We start from the raw sequence: 19,664 nt of genomic DNA on the forward strand, positions 1-19,664 counted from the left end.
AGAGGCTTCACCCAAGACAGTGGGGAGCAGAACAGGCAGATCTACAAAGTACACTGCTGAGGGGAGCAGCAGGCGGGTCAGGAGAGGTCTGCCGCGCCAAGAGGGTCACCTCTGCGGCAGGCTGGTATTATTGAACTCATGCTGAAGTTGCGTTCACTTTTAATGTTGTTCTCTAACCCGCTGCGTCACCAGGGTGGGCCAATTTTAACATAATAATTTACATCATTTTGTGCCTTTTTCCATCGCAGTTGTAATCCCCGTGGGCTTCCCATCACTAAATCACCCGTGTGTCATCACCACAGAGAATATATTAAATTTTAAGAATTTACATAGTTCACACAAAATTACACGCTACAAAAACTATTCCAAATCTAAATGCTACCAACAAGTATCAAGTCAATTTTCTAGAACTTGACCAATTGTGATTATTCTTCTGAAAAAGGTTTACAAATTTGATTTATCTTGAATGCTATTTGGCTTATACTCTGCATTTCTTTTTTTACTGTAAAACTGAACTTAAAAAAAAATGTTTGACTTTTAAAAAGCTTGCTCATGGCCTTTGTTTCTCCTATAACACTCCTTTGTTTTCTGGGGACTTTAGGAATTTGTAATATATCAAGAGCAGTAACTCCTCATTGTAGGTAGTGCTTGTTGGTACTAAAAGTAAAATAAACTTTAAAAGAATGACTTCCTACATTAACTTCATTTTAGACTTAGCAGTAGCTACAATAACACTGAAGACCCTATCTGAATTGTTTTTCATGTAGCTGCTTCTTTTTTGTACTCATAAATCTAAATTACTGTGGAGAATTTCTGATTGTCAGTATGATGTTTTAATTGACATTTTAGAGGTACCAGCTTATGAGTAACCATAGAAAATAACCTTTCATCATAAACTGGAAACAAATCTAGTCTTCCACCATCTTACTAGAAACCAAGAAAAACAAATATAACACATTCTATGTTGATGAATTCAGGTTCCAGCAGACTGAACACTCTAGGACTTCAGGTAGAAAAACTGAGGCTACAGACATTACAGTTCATCCCAAGTTGTAATAAAAAGTTGATTGATGACGATTTCCCCTCAAAAATGTAGGTTCTCTCAGTGTTATTGACCCCTACTGTTAATAATTAAATCAATAGCTGTTATTATATTTTAAAAAGAAAAAGTGTATTTATTTCAAAAACAGTAATTGCTCACTGTAGCTCCAAGCCAGTTTTTAAGAAATCGTAAGTTTCTAATTTTGTCAAAAGCATAAAATAACAAGATACTCTCCCTTGCTGGTTTAGTTACTTCCTCTTTTCATTGTTAAAAATAGTAAAATTCCATTTATATTTTCATGTGAACATTTTCTTAAAGTTATCTATCATTTTTAGCTAGACTTAGAAAATTTCTTTCGTGGTCGTCAAAAATACAATTTTTATAAAATCAAATGATTGTTACTCTTCATTAAGTATTGTTAACATAAAATACATGGGAATGCTGTGTAGCAGGGAGACTAAATGGCATCTGTACTACCATTTCCAACATAGGGGAGGCTGCTACCACTGTCCCCTCTCAGAGAAAGCAACTAAAAATGTTGGTTAAGTAGCAAGGGGAAAATATTATTTTAAATGCATCATTGAATCAGCAAAAACAAAAAAGAATTATCCCTGGCAAAATTAATGAAAACAGTATCTCAAAGGTGTCAGCTAAGGATAGTTGTTAAACCAGATAAACTTGAGTTTCAATCTTCACAGCTTCATGGGGTTGAGTGTGAGAACAAGAGGAAAAGCCCCCAATCCACCAAAGACTTTAACTCTCCTTAGGAAGATAAAGCTGACACCCCAAAGCACAAGCCCAAAAAGACTGAATTAGGAATAAACCTGTAGTCCCAGGGGGAACAGTAGGAAAATTATCTGTTCTGAACCTTATAACTGAGTGAGAGAGAACAGAAGATAGTCTTGATATTTCACAGTATAAAGCAGCCCTCACATGGGCTTTCAGCCCTTATTCACATTAAAGAGGGCTGAGAACTTATTTTCATAGGGTACCAGAGTTGAAGTGTGCAAAGTGGAGATGCCTAGCAAATAACCTTTAGGTGCATCCATTTTCCTCTTAGGCCTCAAAACATTCCCAACAGTTAAAAGTTCCAAGAAATATGAGTTTGTAAATAGAAATCATAACGCATCCAAAGAAACAAGGCAGCAAAAGTGAAAAGAAGCCAAAATAGCACAATCAGATCCTTAAAGACTTCTTTTAAAGAAGAAAAAGGTGAAAATATGACTAAAGAGTCTAAAAGACAAAGAAAAATTGGGAAATCAGGAGAGAAGAAATTGGGGCAGAGGGAAACAAGATTTCAAAAGCAAGTAACAGTTAGATAACCACTGGCTCTTAAACACAACATTGAAATATCCAAGTCAATGAAATGGTATCCTCAATTACCAAAGGAAAACAACTGGTAGTATAGAATTTAATACTCAGAATAAAAGTCAATTAAGAATGAGGTAAATTCAAGCCATTTTCCAGTGGGGTGGGGAAGGACAGTGAGTATGCCATAAGAAAGTCTTCATAAGGAAAATTCTATGTGAGCTACTTACTTCAAGTTAAAAGAAAACAAATTCCAAAAGGTAAATCTGAGTGATGAGGAGTGCAAAATGGAAATAAATTCAAAATATTAGTCACTATAATAAATGTAAATGGACCAAGTGTTCCAGTTAAAAGACAAAAGAATATAGATTGGCGTTAAAAAAAAATCCAACCACTGGTATTTGCAAAAAACATATCAAAAAACATGATTGCAAAAGGATCAAAAGTGAAAGAATGAAAAAAACATGTAAAACTGTTAACAAAAAGAAAGCTTTATATACTTACATAAATATCACACAAAAAAGTTCTTAAAGCAAAACACATTAAGATTAATGATTACTACATAATATAGAAATACGTAATTTCACCATCATAGCAGATGACTTTTACAATTCATAGTTATAATAGAGCAGACTATACACACACATGTATGTACATTTTATAGAAAATTTAAAGGATTAACAAGGTTGTTAAAATAGACACACAGGAAATACTAACATTAAATGAAGATGAGACCATTCTCAGGCACATTGGGCATATAAATAAATTTCAGCAAATTTTAAAGGTTGGTTGGCATCATGCAAATCATGTCTGACAAAATGTAATTCAGTTAAAAATCATTATGAAAAAGCAGCAAGGGAAAGAAAACCCCTCACATTTAAATAACTAATGGGTCAGAAAAGAAATCATGAACAAAAAAGAGAAAGGAGATTGAAAAGCAACTTCAAGTCAAAACATAGGGAGTAACAGAAATGCTACTTACACTGAGAAAATACAGTCTTAGAAATTACAGACAGCTTTTATCAGGGGAAAAAAACAGCTAAACTAAGCACCCATGTTAGGAAAGAATAAAATGAACTGTAAGAAAGTAGCAATCAATACACACACACAAACTCATATCACCAAGGCAAAAGTTGTTTCTTCAAAAAGATCAGAGATTAATGAGCATTTTTCTGTAAAATGTCAGGTAGTAAACATTTTAGGCTTTACAGGCCAAACAGTCTACGTTACAATTATTTAACTCTGACAATGTAATTGAAAAGCAGCCACAGTAAACAAGTATGGCTATATCCCAATAAATGTTTAACTGCAAAATGGGGAGGAGGCAGGCCAGACATGGCTCACAGGTTGCAGTCTGCAGTTCTCTCAAAAAGGTTTATAAAACTGACAAATTCTGGACAAAATAGATTGGGAGGGTGAGAGGAAAGAGATAAATGTACAAAAAAAAAAAATTCCTAAAAACTATAAACAACTTTATGCTACTGCATCTGAAAACTTTTAAGATGAAATGAATATTCTTAAAAAAAAAAAATATTACCAAAAGTGACCCAAGAAAAGAGACTAATCTGATTAGATTATAGGGAATAACTATTAGTCCCATAACTTATTTCTAAAAATTATCAAAAGGAAATTTCAAGTATTAGATGCTGAAATCTATCCATTCTAAGCTGACTGTTGTATTATAAAGCATTATAACTTACTGATAACACATCCAGTAAGGTTAAGGGGTTCCCAGATTCAGCATTCTTCCTCACTTAGAACTGAGATTGCTGGATGCCTTGGAAACATCCAGCCTTGAATTCTCAACACCAGGATGGAAAAGGACCTAAACTGGTCATCACTGTTGACTCTAGAGAAGATCATCTACTTACCTGTTGATGCTAGTGTCTCCCTCTCTCCCCCATCCCATCTTCTGAGTTAATAGAGTTGTCAGAAATTTGGCTGACAAATGTAAAAGCTTCTACATAACATAGTATTTTGCTTTGGTCAACTATCTATCCTTATCCATTCATTGATTAAAGAACTGATGCACACGGCTACCTAGTTTACCACCTGCTAACATACCTTTGGAGAGAACATTCTGCTTGCTTGAGCTTTTTTCTAATAGTGCTTCTGATTTGCTCCTTAGCACATGCTCCACACGTAGTGTTACAGGGCAACCCAATGTGAACTAGGTTGCCTGTCTGTGGGTCCTCACCCACACGCTTAGAATTCATTTGTACAGCAGGCACACACAAAAGAGTCAATAATAAGTTTATTTACAAAGGGGAAAGGAAAAGGTACAACCCAGGGAAAGAGAGAAAGAGAGAGAGATTGATACAAGTCAACTAGAATATCCTACCAGCTCTGCTGACTTGAAACTCCAATATACTGATAGCTCATCAAGAGCCAAGCGACCAGCTACCAGGTCTGGAGAGAGAGCCACATGCATCTCATCTTGCTCCCATACATATCCCCAAAAGTCCCAGAATGCCTGCTTAGCTCCGCCCTTGGGTCCCCACAGTTTTCTCTGTGGTATTGCTGAGAGTTGTAGTTTATGGAGCAGGGAGTGGAGTTCACAAAACTAGAGTAGGGGGTGGAGTCCACAAGACTGCAGAGTTCCTTCAGGACATCCTGTCTCCCTAGCAGTAACAGTGTGATTGCGAGCCTCAGCCCCTCACATTACCTTTATAGTCTTGACTCCTATAAAGGAAGTTATACTGAACCAAGGTGGAAGACTGTCACTGATTCTTTACATTTAAAACAAAAAGGGTTTTATAACAATGATTCATTCCATAATTCTTTACTTATATATTTAGAAACAAGTATAAAAAATGCCTACAAATGAGAATCTTATGTACTTGTGAGAGCTGAAAAAACATTTTTAGGTGTAGATAACTTCTTGATTTTCATCCACTAGTGACCTACATACAGTTCCATGGCTTGAAAAATTAAAACAGTATCCACAGAGTTCATATGAAGAAAATGCTCAGAAATACTGCAGTGAATTCTGGACCTGTTATATTTCCTTATTTGGAAATTGAGGATAAACTGGGAACAATCTTTCATGTTAAGAATGTATAAAAACAATTTTTGTCTCTCATTTTAAATAGCCAAGTGACAAGAGGAAAAACTTGTAACCTTAAAAGGTACACTAGGAAGTACCTTCTTTTAATTCCCTCTGAATTTCTAATTTCTATCAAATTCTGAAGACAGCTTTCTGATTCATAAACTCCTATCCTAAACTATATTATTGGATTCACACACTTGAATTACAAGTAACAAGTAGTCTAAGTTAAGTTTCAAAAACACAGCCACATTTTCCAAACCCCCACCCCCACATCTCAGCTTACTGGCATTCATTTTGAGTGTTCCCTTATTTTGGGAAACCCACGATGGTCTCAATTACTTAAATACCATCTGTACCTATTTATCCAAAGATGTAAAGAGCCCCTTAGCAATTGCCAAGTGTGAAATAATTCGTTTCAGATTTTTTTTTTTAAGTAGGGTAAGGTTATTCTTTTAAAAAGTGAGGTTGAGTTTATTAAAGCCATCTCTTTAAAATACTTCTGCTTGATAAAGTAGAGGTCTTATGACTCAACTTTGCATTTCATCTACTATGGTTTTAAAATAATATGAAAACTGGATTAAAGTACAGAATTAAAATGCCAGCATGTTTTGTCCTTTGTTTTCTAATAATGACAACTCTCACGGCCTTTTAGTAGATTAACTATTGGTTCATAGGCAATGCAAGTGCCAAAATGTAAGTGAACTATTACACTTTTTTCTAGACCTACTTCACAAGTTTTCCTCGGTCAGTTATTGTATAACAGTCATACAAAACAGTTGTAAAAATAGGCAGCTCTGAAATAGATCAAATCACAGGTTTACTGTAATTAATTTTGTTACCCCAAAATTTGATCTTAAGCATCAGCATCTACTCATACCTAAACTCCTGTATTTAAAATGATCAGATGGGGAAACTGCTGAAAACAGAGTAACATAAAAAAAATCAGTGACAACAATTTTTAAAAAGTGGAAAAAATTTAATACAATGCTATCCCCTTCATTTCTCATATATCTTTATGTCCTATATAAACTTAAATATATATACATACTATAGCTATTTAACACACATATAATACAAAAGATCTGAACTAATAAGAAATGTGCAACATCTATGAATAAAAACTATATACTTAACGGAAGAATGTAACAGATCAAAACAGTAAATACATAACTATTTGAAAGCTCTCATTGTTGTATGTCATTTCCTTCCAAATTAACCCATATGTTTTGGCATTTCTAACTAAAATACCAACAAAAGTTTGGAGAAAACTTGATGAAAGTATCGAAACTTTCATTCATAAGGAAAAATACTTAAGATTACCTTAAAAAAGGAAACTGCTGGGCCCTCTCTGGTAGTAAAACAGGTTAACAGGCAGCACTGTGGAGCTAGCTATCTGTAGCTGCTGCAGCCCAAATTCAATCCCCCATCCACCCAGATCTCTCCTGACACACAGATCTCTCCTGACCCACTTGCTGCTCCCCTCAGCAGTCAATCTGCCTGTTCTGCTCCTCACTGTCTCTAGTGAATCCTCTCACTTTTGCAATTTGGCCTGTACCCCAGTTCTTGTATGCATAAATAAAAATAAATATTAAAAAAAAAAAGACAAATTGCAAAACACTACTACTAAAACGACACTCTGCCTATTCAGGTATCAAAATATAAAGCTACAGAAATTAAGCTTACTACATTTGTGAAGGAATAATCAGACTAATTAAATCATACAGGACAGATCAATAAGTACAAATTTTATAAAAATAAACTTCCACATGGCAAAAGCAGTTGCTAAGCCTAAAGACAAATGATAATTTGGCAAAATGTCCACTATATAAGACAAAAGGTTAATAACTTTAAAACACAAAAAGTTCTTGCCAATCAATTTTTTTTTTTAAGAAAGACAAACAACTCAAACATTAAAACAAAGGATATGAACACAAACTTGGTCTGTTCAACATTTGAAGATACTCAACCCTTACTAAGGAGAATAAATTTGACAATGAAAAATGTTCCTCTATTCAGTTAGCAAAGATTATAACGAATGATAAACTCAACATTAACAAGAGTATAGCAAAAGGGACACAATTGAAATAATATTAGGAATTATTGTTGTTCCCTGCCCATCCCCCAAAGAAAAATTAGGTTTCTTCAAAGCAGAAGAAGAAATTATATCCTCAGAGTATAGTGCACCCTTTAAGTGCTTGGGAAACAAATGTATTTTCCGAAGTTACTGTAAAGGACTGGTCAGTATACAAGTAAGTACACAAAAGTGCTAAAGTTACTGTGACAGTAACGTATATAGGGGTAATAACATGAAAGGTGGATTCTACTTGTGGAGGGAGAAAACATAACAGAAGAGACTTAAGTTTGTGCTTGGGTTAAATCTTAGAGATGATGAGCTGCCAATCAATGGACAAAAAAAGAGAGGGAGTAAATGCAAAAGAAGTAATATATGCATTCTTATGCTTATACAGAGTATTGTGGATAGACTGCAATAACGATAAAGTGATGAGAATTTTTAATGCTAATGTTAAACCAAAACAATGTTAAAAGCTGAAATTCTTCCCACATTCTTTTAATATAGTTTTGTTGTCTAAAGTACCTAAAAATTGTTTTAAGTTCTGGTATTTGTACAAAATGTCTTTTTCTTAAAAAGTCTACAAAAAGTGGTTTTAAGATAAATATTACATTTAAAATCCTATTTTATTTTATAATTACAAAACAACCCACTTTACAAAGTCAGACTTCTTGTTTTCACTGCTTAAACATCTTTCAAAATCACCTCACACTGTGGTTCCAAAGCTAACCCTGTTTGAGTTGAACATAAAAATTCTAACCCAGTAAATATGGTCTATTTGCTAAGTATTATAGTCACTAACCCTAAATATTTTTAATACTGCTTTCACGGAGTGTTTCTTCCTTTGCTACAGACTATTACCAAACTTCCATAAGGAACACAACACACTACAAAACATACAGAGAATTTTTTACCTCATGAAGTGTGAGATGTTTCCCATCCTTTCTTTTTGAGTCAAATCTTCCATATATTGCACTATATTTTCGAATTTCCTCCTCTTTGTGTGGGTCATCATCGCTCATCTCAAAGATGTGACCTATCATTTTGGCCAACTTCTTGTTGGTTTTTAGCAGCTCTTTCACTTCATTCAAGTCACTTTTCGGCAGCGTGGGGGCCATTCGCTCCACACACTCGGCTACAGAGAGCGCTGCGGCAGCGTCCAGTGCCTCGCTGCTTTCCTTTGGAGATGCAGGGGAGCCAAGGTCTGCTGGAGAGAGGCTGTGCTCGCTTTCAGTGGCATGGTGGCCTTGCCAGAGTCTGGATTCACCAATACCCTGCAGCGCTAAGCTCCCCACATCTGATTTCCCCTGTCCCAGACTCTGCACACAGGTGGTGGCAGCACACTTGGGGATTTTTAAATGCGGTTCCCGGGCACTGCTATTCCTTTCATAACTGCTGCAGGATATTCCCAGCCAGGTTGGTGATCCCTCTGGTAATTTATAGATGGGTATGCTACTGACTGGCAGAGAAGTCAGAGGCTGATTGAAAAGGCCAGGGTTCGTAACCCAGTCTCTCAAAGCCTTCTGCAGCCTTCTAACATGCAGGGGCTTGCTAGCCATGCCCACCAGGGCCATGATTTCCAAGAATTCCTCTTCTCCAGCTTCACAGAGTTGCTGGACATCATCACCACCTTGTTGGATAAAGGCATCAAAGTAAGAAAGCAGATTGGCTTTTTGTAATATTCTATACAACTGCAACTCCCCCAGGGTCCTGGGTAAGGCTGCAGCCATTACTGTGATGAGCTTAACCTGCAGAGAGAAGAGAGGAAATAATTATCACACTTGCTTCAAACTTCTTAAAGCTACTTGTTAGACATTACAGGATTTAACAACACAGTTTGGAAAGAAAACAAGGAGTAAATGCACTGCAAGTGACTATTAAGGAAGTATGCTTAGTACTTGGTGTCATTTTTCTCTGAACAAACCTAATGGTCACTATAATGTTTTTCATTTTAAAGAGGAAAATAGGCTGAACGGTAAGTAATTTGCCTGAGATGGTAGGTACATCATGTTAAGCATGCATCTGGGGACTCTAGCCAAGGCTCACAGGAGTCTAGAGCTCATATTTTTTAAATATTCACTTTGCTGCTTTCATGGTATGGACAAGGAAGTATATTATACTCCATTCACTGAATACTTACTGTATGTCAAACAATATGATAAATATTCAATATTACATTATGTTTAATCCTCACAACAGTCCTAACGTTTGGTGCAGTCATTCCCAGTTTTTTTGTTTGTTTGTTTTTTCTTTTTAAAAGATTTGCTTATGCATCCAGAACTGGGGTACAGGCCAGAGGTGCAGGGGCAGTAAGAGGATTCACTAAAGACAGAGTGGGGAGTAGAACAGGCAGACTGACAAAGTACACTGCTGAGGGGAGCAGCGACCAGGTCAGGAGAGGTCTGCCATGCCATGTGGGTCACCTCGGGGCAGGGATCGAACTTACGATGAAGTGGCCTTAACTTCTTAGTGCCACCAGGGTAGGCCCACATTTCCATTTTTTAAAAATTTAGCAAGATTAGTCTGGTAGGCATAAAATAGATCTCATTGTGCACTAGAGATGGAAGGCAAGGTATTTCAGAATCAGGACAAAAAAAAAAAAAACAAGGTAGGATATCATTAACTCATACTTCCTGTGGTTCCAGAAGTGAAGAATCATACATGACTATGGGATTACATATATTAGAGTCTACAATCATGACAGGCATTGGGGGACACAGAAAAATTGGGATGACGGGATGCTTTCAAATACATGACACTTGAAAGTGATTTAGGGAAGAATGCTTAAGCAGAACTGTACTTCTTGCAAAATAACATTGGAGTATATAGATATTGGATGAAACCAAGGAGGGTGGGAGAACCTTCCAGAGTAGGAGAAAGCCTGAGACAGGGCCAAAGGAGAATATAAAGAAAAAACAACTTTTTGAGCTCAAGTAAGACAAAGAAGCCTGTCTTTAAAGAGACAGAGCAAGACCCAGCAAAGTAATTGTTGACCTCTTAGCAGTCTCTAAAAGTTATTCACAGTTGCCTGGAGACCTCCCACATACCAAGAGAAGTTGGCCAAGTACTTCCATTTAAGAGAAACAAACAAACTTGTAATCAATACACTCTCAGGATTAAAAGGAGAAAATTACAGAGGTTAAAAAAATATATACATCAGAGGAAAATGGAAGCTCTACTCTCAAATCAAAAGAGTACAGCACAATAGTTAACCTGGAAATCAAGCATAGGAGTATTAGGAATATCCCTAAAGGCCAGGCTGTCACCAAATCTGGGACTTCCCCTTCATGCCATTAACCCAAAAATAAAATAAAAGTCTAGACTCACTAACCCCACCCAAGAATACATCTCCCTACAACTTTAAGGACTGAGTCCTGGGAAGCCCCATCTTCTGCTACCTCTATACTGACCACAATCTGCTTTGATCAAATAATGACCTCTTCAATTTTACAACTTTTCATTTTACAAAGGCATTGCCAGGTGACCTAACTGACTTCTCAAGAGACACACAAAGACTGAATCATGATTCACTAGCTTCTGCAAACACTCTAGAGATCATTTGGGGCCCTTTTAAAAAATAGTTTCCCAGGTATCTGAGCTGCATCTCAGGAGTTTGCCATCAATTTGGCAATTTTGGCAAACCACACTAGAAGATACCTATTTAATATACCCTCTAGGCACTACAAACTCCCACATGTTCTGTGATCATGCAGGTTAAGTTCACCTTCACATTCATGCCACCTCAGTTTTCTGGAGATAAAAACATTCTTACATCTTCTAAATCACCCAAGGGAAGACCAGCTAGTCCTGTCACTCTAGGGGAGACTCTCCATAAAGAGTCCACTGTCCAGACTCTAACCCCCCAAAACAGTGCTCAGGAGTTAGATACAAGTTAAAATCTGCACTGAACTACATTATCCCAAGAAAAAAGAGCTTCTAGAAAGTGAGGTGAAGAAAGGAAACAGACTTTCCCATCATGCACCTAATGCACTAACAGATCCACCCGCTTTCAACTCGAGTATACCAAAAAACCTACACAATACACACATATATGTGCATGCATGCAATCTTTCTGACTTTTTGATAATAGTTCATTTTTACATCATTTTGTGCCTTTTTCCATCTTAGCTATAATCCCCGTGGGCTTCCCATCACCAACTCATCTTTGTGCCATCACCACAGTCCAGTGCACTCTCCCCCCAAACCCTCATTTTTGATCCTATTCCCCATTCCACCCCTATAAAATGTCTTTGGTATACAGTGGTTCATTATTATCCCCCACCCCCACCCCTGTGCTCCTACTATGAGTGAAACCATCTGGTATTTTTCTTTTTCTTTCTGTCTTATTTCACTAAGCATGACCCCTTCAGCTCCATCCATGTTGCTGCAAAATGCATGAGTTTATCTTTTTTGCTTGCATGCAATCTTTTTTATATAAAGAATTTTAACTTTATGGTTTTAACTTTTAAGATTTATGGTGTTACCAATTACCTCACCAATACATGCTCCCTAAATTATGAACAAAGATTACAAGAAAAAATATGGAAGAACAGTTCTGAATCTTTTTATGAGCAATTAAAAAATACTAGACAAACATAAAAGAAAAACTTAAAAGAAAGCTAAAGCCACAATCTTAGGTTTTAGTCTTCTAAGGCAATGATTTTAAGGAAAAATTTCAACTTTTATCCTTCCTCATCTTTGCCCAGAAAGGAAACTCCCTAGTTCCTAAGAGAAAGCCCTTAAGTACCAGTTAAAAAGAAGTAGTTATGAATATCTCCATAGGAATGACAGGACCAAGTGTACATTTTTAAAGTCAAGACAACAGATGAAAGATAAATAAGTGAACTATTCAGAGTCCCAGGAGGCTTTCTAAAGACCTGCACTTACTGCAGGGAAAGGAGTTTTCTCCCTAAGCTTTTGCTTTAAGAGTGTTTCCATTTCCTACAAAAGCCTGGGGTGATAATTTGAACACCCACCACTTCATACATTAACTTGATTTGATTTAAAAGAAAAATTTTATAAGATGAGATTTTCTGTTTTTACTAATTCTAAATCCCATTCATGCTTCAACATGAAGGTCAAATAAGTCAAGAGTAAGCTTCTATCTGTTTCTCTCAACCTGAAATAAAAATAAAAAGGTCCCTTACACAACATTATACACAGGCAGCTAATAGTACAGTATATCTACTCAACTGAAAACTGTTACCTGGCCTTTTCAATATATGCGGGAACAAACATGCTGAGTCTGACCTTTTTAAGAATTCCACAGTTAAGAGAAACCATTTAACTCATTCTTACTGTATTCAAAAGCTACACTAAAGGCCTGCTGGCTGGGTACATACAGCAAACCTCAACTTGCACCAACTTAAATGTTCCTCGGTCTGGTCAGTTAAAAAGGAAAAGGAATTAAAGGATGAGTTTAAGGCCAGTGGTTGTTATTTACTGATAAAATGTAATAACTTCTTTCAGAACCAAAAACAAACCAAACCCTCCCTTTAGCTCTCAGTGGGATATAGAATCAGTCATCTGCCAGATCAAAATATGCCAAGTGAAATAAGGAGCTAGTCAGGAAAACGTATTAATTGGTCACCTCCTGCTGTCCTTGTATTACAGAAAGAACTTATTATGTCTATGAAAAACAAAATTCCCTGACATTCTCCAACTTGGGAAGGTGGATATTTGGGGTCAGGAGTCCTTTAAAGAACGCTCCTTCAAACTTGCCTCAACCCACTCCAGGAAGTTTCAGCCTGCTTCTGGCCCAACAACTCTACCCCAACTAATAAATAACTGATTTATCACTAGTCTCTCTCTTTCCAACCTCTTTGCAGCTTGACACCACACCTAGATGTGTTCTTCAGCTGATGTTGGTATGCCAGTATGGTATTGTCTTCCGTAAGTATATTTTTTATTTTTTTTAAAGATTTATTTATTTATGCTTATAGAACTGGGGTACAGGCCAGAGTTGTGGTGGGTGAGAGGGTTTACTACAGAGTGGGGAGCAGAATAGGCAGTGACAAAGTACACTGTTGAGGGGAGCAGTGGGCAGGCCAGGAGAGGTCTGCCACACCATGTGGGTCTGCTCCCTGGTGGGGGATCGAACTCATACTACAGTGGCTTCAAAGAGCTTCATAATGCAGTGCTTTAATCTGCTGCACCACCAGGAAGAGCCCCTTAAGAATTTTCCAAAGTTTATTAGATCTTTTTTCTATTGTCTTTGCATTTTCTCCCTTAATGATCTCATCCACTTCAACTTCAATTATCACTTAAAGCAGTTGGATCTCCACATCTCTATTTGTAAGGTGAACCAGTGATTCGCTGTGGGCTACTGAGTAAAAAAGATGCCTTTCACACGTTTACTTTGCAAATAAAGGTAAACAATTTGTGATTTAACAAAATATAAATTAATTTAAAAGTGTCAAAGTATAATTCAATACATTGTAGTTCTTTGTCGTTATGCATTCTCAATCAACAAATATAAAAAGTGAAATTAACAATGAAAATTTGCTTCTATTTTTAATTAAAAAATTATCTTTACACCTGAAAAATCTGAGAACTATCAGCCCAAATAGTTTCTGGTATGCATATTCAACTACCACTCACAGATTGTCAAAATCTTCAAATCAATGTCTAAAACCAAGCATGTAATAAAGTATTATCTTGTTTCTCCCCCCCCCTTTCTTTTAGATAAACTCTTATTCCTTGTTTTTTTTAATTACACCACTAGTCTTCCAGTTCCCTGAGCTCATAAATGTAAGGATTCCATCTTTCTTCCTCAAATCAGCATGCCCTTGGGTCACACTACCACCTCCCTTTCTTTCTCTTCCTCAAAAGTACCTAATTCTAGTTTTCACTGTTCTTGTTCCAGCTTCCTCACCTTCAATATATCCTATGCTGCAATGCCAACTTTACCTTCTTTAAGCACAGGTATAGCTCTTAACTCAGTTGTGCAAACTTCCCATGCACAAATAGGTATCCTAGACCCAAGCCTTCCTTTCAGCCTTCTCTCTGGTCCCTAATACACTCCTATGCTCCTAGAACATCAATACACTGCACATGACTCAAATGTGTGTCCGGCTGCCCTGTTCTTGTACCAGGCAACTTCCAAGTCTTTTCCATAAAGCCTTCCCCACACCCCATATAATAGTGGTTGTCTCCCTTCTCAGAATCCCAAAATTTTCTTACTTGTTCCCTCTCTCCTTTTTCCTTCATTTACTCAGTCGCTGAGCGAGTCCTCAGGACAAAGGAAGGCTAGCCTTTCAGGAAGAATCAGTCAAGAAAGAAGAGAAAGACAAGTAAGCACTTAAACACTGTGATAAACACTAAGTGAAGATATATTAATGGAACAGAGACAGCAACCTCACCTGGTTCTTTGGAACAGGGGTGATAAGCCCCCTAAGGGTAGGGACTAGGTCTCATTCATCTTTTGTTCCTCTCTATTCCTAGCCGAGTTCAAAGTAGAAACAACATTTCTATCAAGGCTGCAGCTGCATGAAACCCAACATGTGAATCAGAAATCTGATCAGAAACCTCTTTCCATATTCCAAATAGGAGACTCTGTGTAAATTGGTGTCTCAGTGAATTACTAACCTAATAGCAGCACATCTTGCTACTTTACATACAAATCCTTTTTATTTTCTCATTCTCAATACTTCTTTCTTATAAGGCTGTATGGTGGATTCTCTACATGGCTCTTTTTCCAAGAGATCAAAGGATGCTCCCTTAAATATAGGAACTACATGTAATTAGTAAAACATACATCATGTGTTAGTGTCAGATACCAGTATTTAAGAAATGAATTTCAGTCTTGAAAGATGCTGGCTCATTTTCTTCCATTTCAGTAAGTTTTCAGTTATCTCCAAGTAACAAATATTAACCTTATATATGATCACTATACTCAAATGGACTCATAACCACTACTCTTGAATTTTCCTCTTCACAATGACATACGTAAACAAGAAATGTATATATTTATATATGCACTTACACATATTCTTGAATTACATATTTATACACATCTATATATATTTTATGATGTCTCTGGCATTTAGAAAAAAAGACTTTCAGGAGTGGGGAGAAACCAAGAGCAAAATCCCAGTAAGATCTGACTTATATATGCAGAGAACTATAAATTCCTTCCTCCCAACACAGCCTGAATTTTTTACTTTAAAATTACCTACATTAACAGCAACCTCTTACATATTTGTAAGAAACATGAAAAAACTTGAGATGGCATAAGAGCTCAACAGTCATTTACAGGTGAATTAGTTCCACCAGATTATTTTCCTTAGATATGTAGATGAGATCATGTGTAGACTAAGGGAATGAAAGACAAGGATGGGAAATGACAAGGAAGAAAATAGGAAATCTGAAGGCAGAGACTACATTTAAAGCCTCTGAAGTACTGCCAAGTTTGGGAAGGTATAGCTTTAAGGTACAGAGGCCTGGGGAGAAGAATGGATCTATAACAGATTAAACCTGGGAAAAGATTCATTAAAAACCCAGAATTTGGCATAAAGCCTTAATTAGCCTAGGAAATGAATTTTCTCACTTTTGCCCTATTCCTGAAACTAGCGAAAACCATTAAACTTCACTTACATCAATGGGTCACCTAAAATTGCAGGGATGGCCTAGGTACTAGCTCCTGTTTCTGTGTTTGAGGCACCAAACAATTTCTCCAGGCACATTTACAAGTAAGCATTCAGTGCCATATCCTATGTAAAATATTTTTTGGGTCTTATGACTGTCACAGGTATGAATTAAACATTAGCATTTAATGAACTGATGGTAACTTGGGAAACTTATATTGATGCTTTTCTGAATTCAAAGTGAAGCTGGAAAAAATTTTCAGATCCCTTAAGAATTTAATGAAAGTATTTAATGCAATGACTCAATTTATCAAAATCAGGAATGTAAATCAGATTTATTTTGCAAGTAAATAATAACTGTACACTAACTATAATACCAATAGCTAAATACTTCATTTCATGCTTTATTGCTGGAAATTCTTCAATCAACTAACAGTCAAAGTCATTTAACAAACATTAAGTGCCTTCTGAGCATGCAGTATATATAACTTTTACTTTTCTTCTTTCAGAAATTTCTTTTAGAATTATTAAATTAACATAATGTGAATGAAAATTAATGTGCAAACCCCAAATACAACGTTTTGAGAAATGACAAACTATTTGAAAGCTTAATGGTATGTTTTAGCTGTGAGAATTCTGACAAGATGAGGATTACTATTTTTTCCCAGCATCAACTTCTCTAATTTCCCACTTGTTCCATTATTAAGTTTAAGAGAGTATATTCAACTATTGTACTACTTATTGAAAATGTCAGATCAAAAAGGAAATTTGCATTTAATACAATAACTGAACTATTCTTCATTGTAGTACAAGGAATAAAAGAAGCAGTTAAGATAAACTAAATCCAAAGCAAAGGGGTAACAACTTTGTTATGACTGAGTATACTATTTATCCCTTAGTATGTTTAACAGACTCCACAATGAAATAGGCTAATCATTCAGCGGAATTATAAACTGCTTTAACAGTTATAAAATTGACGGTCATTTCCAAAAGTAAGGTAAAATATATCTGGTCCTGCTGTACCCAGAACAGTTTTACATATAAAGGTAAATTTTTACAGAGCTTTCACTTCCAATAATGCACAGGAATAGCATCAGCAAAAACAATTATCCTAATTATAATCAAATAGATGAGGCCTAAATCTTTGAACAGATTGTGGCTCAACAAACGTAAAACCTGACATACTTGTTTCCATCATCTTTTTACTATAAATATTTAAAGTTCATACAATAAATTTTTCAAGTCTCCCCCACTTTGCAATACATCTAATTTTTTCTTTCAAATATTCTAGTGCATGCCCCCAAAACTTTAGTGAACCAGTTATGTTCTTAAAGTGTAATTAAAAGAAAATATCTAATGCTTTAGCTATCTAAATAACAGAGAATGAAATATATTAACTATTAATTTTCCTATAAAGCAGTGGATGTTATTTACTAGTCACAAAAAATAAGTTTCTTATCAATTAAGCTGAGATTATTCAACTTCATTAATAATTCTGAAGCATGTCAAATAAGTTACTAAATATATCAAATTCTTTATTAAACTCACTAAATTATTGTATGTCAACGACAGATTTCCTAAAAATATTTGTCATTTTAATAACAACTACAACCAGCAGGCAGGCTGCAATAAAATAAAAATCTGTAATGGCTCAATATTAATCTTATTATTAAGACATGTACATATAACAGGAAATCACCAGGGCCAAGAAAAACATTTTTTTTTTTTTTAATGCTGGGGTGGCATATTAACTTTTGTGCAAGATACTAAAAAATTGTAAAAATTAAAGAGAAAGCTTCCAATGGGTTTCTTGAAATTATTTTCTCTCAAGATCTAATTTTCCAATACCTAAAATCCAAACAGAAATAAAGAAGTCAGACCTTGCCACACATCTATAAACTCAAAAGAACCCTTACTTGTATTTTAATACCTACATAGACATCGTGGTTTCAAAAACTTAATGAAAGGACGGTACTAAATGTCTCAATAAAAAAAAAAATTAAAAATAAATGGAGGAAGCCAGGATACCCTTGAAAACCCAAGAGCCACTTTTAGTGGCACTTGGATTAGAAGCAGTTCTTTCAAGTCTTCAGGAAGATACCAGCCTCCATCCAGACAAGAGCATGTAAAGCCCATGCATTGTCTCCTCCAATATTCCACCTTAAAATCCACACATACATGACATGTCCTTAGATGGTATGTTTCACAGGAGAAATTTCTCAAAAATGTAAAAAATCCAAGCAGGTAATTCTGCGTGCAGTTTTCTAACAAAACGGCTAAGCATTTCCTACGTGACTAATCTATTTTAAATTCTGTTCCTCTCTTCTACGCAATACAATATCTATTAAAACTGCCAAAATATTTTTAAACAAGATTTCAGGTTTTCCCTCTCAGCGTCTGATCTTTGCACTCATAAGTTTGCAGACATGTCACTGGCAAACCAAATTAACTCTTATGGATGAAATTTTAAATCGACAGCTACCCCCAAATTTTCCATGCAGCCTGGATCTCACCAAGTGGTGCAGACTTAAGGAGCCCGCTTGATTACCTGCTGCAAAATCTGGTCTTCGGAACCTATAAATGCATATTCCAACGCAAGGTCTGGCAACATTTGGGCTTACTAAAACCGTCGTTTCAAAATCTTACGCCTGTGAATTCTGAAGTTGTAGCCCACAAACATCTGATAGCATTCGCGACGTTTCTACAGCAATAAGGTCACACACCTCTGCATCCCGGGCTTGTGTGTCCCACATGTGTTTGCAAATTCCACACTCGGCCTTCTCGAGCACAATGAGTCTCTTTTGCTTCCCTGCCCCTCGGTGCCAAGTTTCTGAAAGCTACTTCCAAGCAAAACTCTCCTTCCGCTTTTTAAAAGAAAACTAGGCTCGGAAGATGAAAAATATTCAGGACGAAAACTAAGGCTTTAAGTGCAATACTTTTATAAAGTAAACAAACCAACAAAAAGATTCAGCCGCTGGGGAAGGCGGCTGCAAAACTCTGGGGCCGGCGCGCGCACCCACGACGCACCGCACCGCGCACCACCCCACCCGAGCCCCGCGCCACGACCCCAGCTCGGGCAGGAGAAAGGACTCCACACCCCCACGCTTCCACGCTGGGGAAACGCTCCAGTCAGGCCCGCTGCGGCGCTCGTCCTCTTCTCGCTGCCCAGCGCACCCAATTCTCCGGGAATCGCCCACACAATCCCAACGCCGCCTGCCCTTTCCGGCGGCGGCCGCGCGAGGCCCGCTCTCCCGGACGCCCTCTCCCCAGTGCCCGCGCCGCCCGACGCCCCAAGTTCTCCAGCGGCCGCGGGAACACAAGCGCGCCCCGCGCCGGGCAGGCAGCGACTCGGTACGTACTGGGCCAGCGGCTGCAGCGGTCCTGGCGCGCTCTCCCTCGAGGACTGCTCAGCCCCAACTCCGGAATGACGGCCCCGGTCTCTCCCTCCTCAGGCGGCTGCGGCGGCCGGGACGCCCCCGCTCCCATCGAGGGGGGAAGGGAAGGTGGTGGGCGCGCACTCCCTGCTCCCCCCAAGCTGGGGCCCCGCTGCTCCTTCCCGCTCGCCAGCCTCGACGGCGCTCGCTCGGCCGCGGTGGCGGCGGCGGCGGC

At 37.4% G+C, this 19,664-nt stretch overlaps 1 protein-coding gene across 3 annotated transcripts in view; it reads right to left on the reverse strand.

Annotated features, from left to right (window-relative positions):
• Positions 1-19,657, reverse strand: part of NAB1 (NGFI-A binding protein 1 (EGR1 binding protein 1)) — a 42,346-nt gene extending 22,689 nt beyond the window's left edge. The window contains exons 1-2 of one of the 3 annotated variants that reach the window (XM_004674435.2): positions 19,415-19,657; positions 8,385-9,218 (exon numbers count right to left, since the gene is read on the reverse strand). In XM_004674435.2, coding sequence (XP_004674492.1) covers positions 8,385-9,200 — 816 coding nt within the window. In that variant the 5' untranslated portion in view covers positions 9,201-9,218; positions 19,415-19,657. Of the gene's footprint in view, positions 1-8,384; positions 9,219-18,603; positions 18,702-19,414 lie in introns of those variants that run through there. The other 2 variants (XM_004674436.2, XM_012727983.1) reach the window with 2 other exon arrangements.
• Between the last annotated feature and the right edge of the window lie 7 nt (positions 19,658-19,664).

The sequence above is a fragment of the Condylura cristata genome, unplaced genomic scaffold (assembly GCF_000260355.1).
Source record: "Condylura cristata isolate star-nosed mole 26May11 unplaced genomic scaffold, ConCri1.0 scaffold00002, whole genome shotgun sequence".
Taxonomy (NCBI): Eukaryota; Metazoa; Chordata; class Mammalia; order Eulipotyphla; family Talpidae; genus Condylura; species Condylura cristata.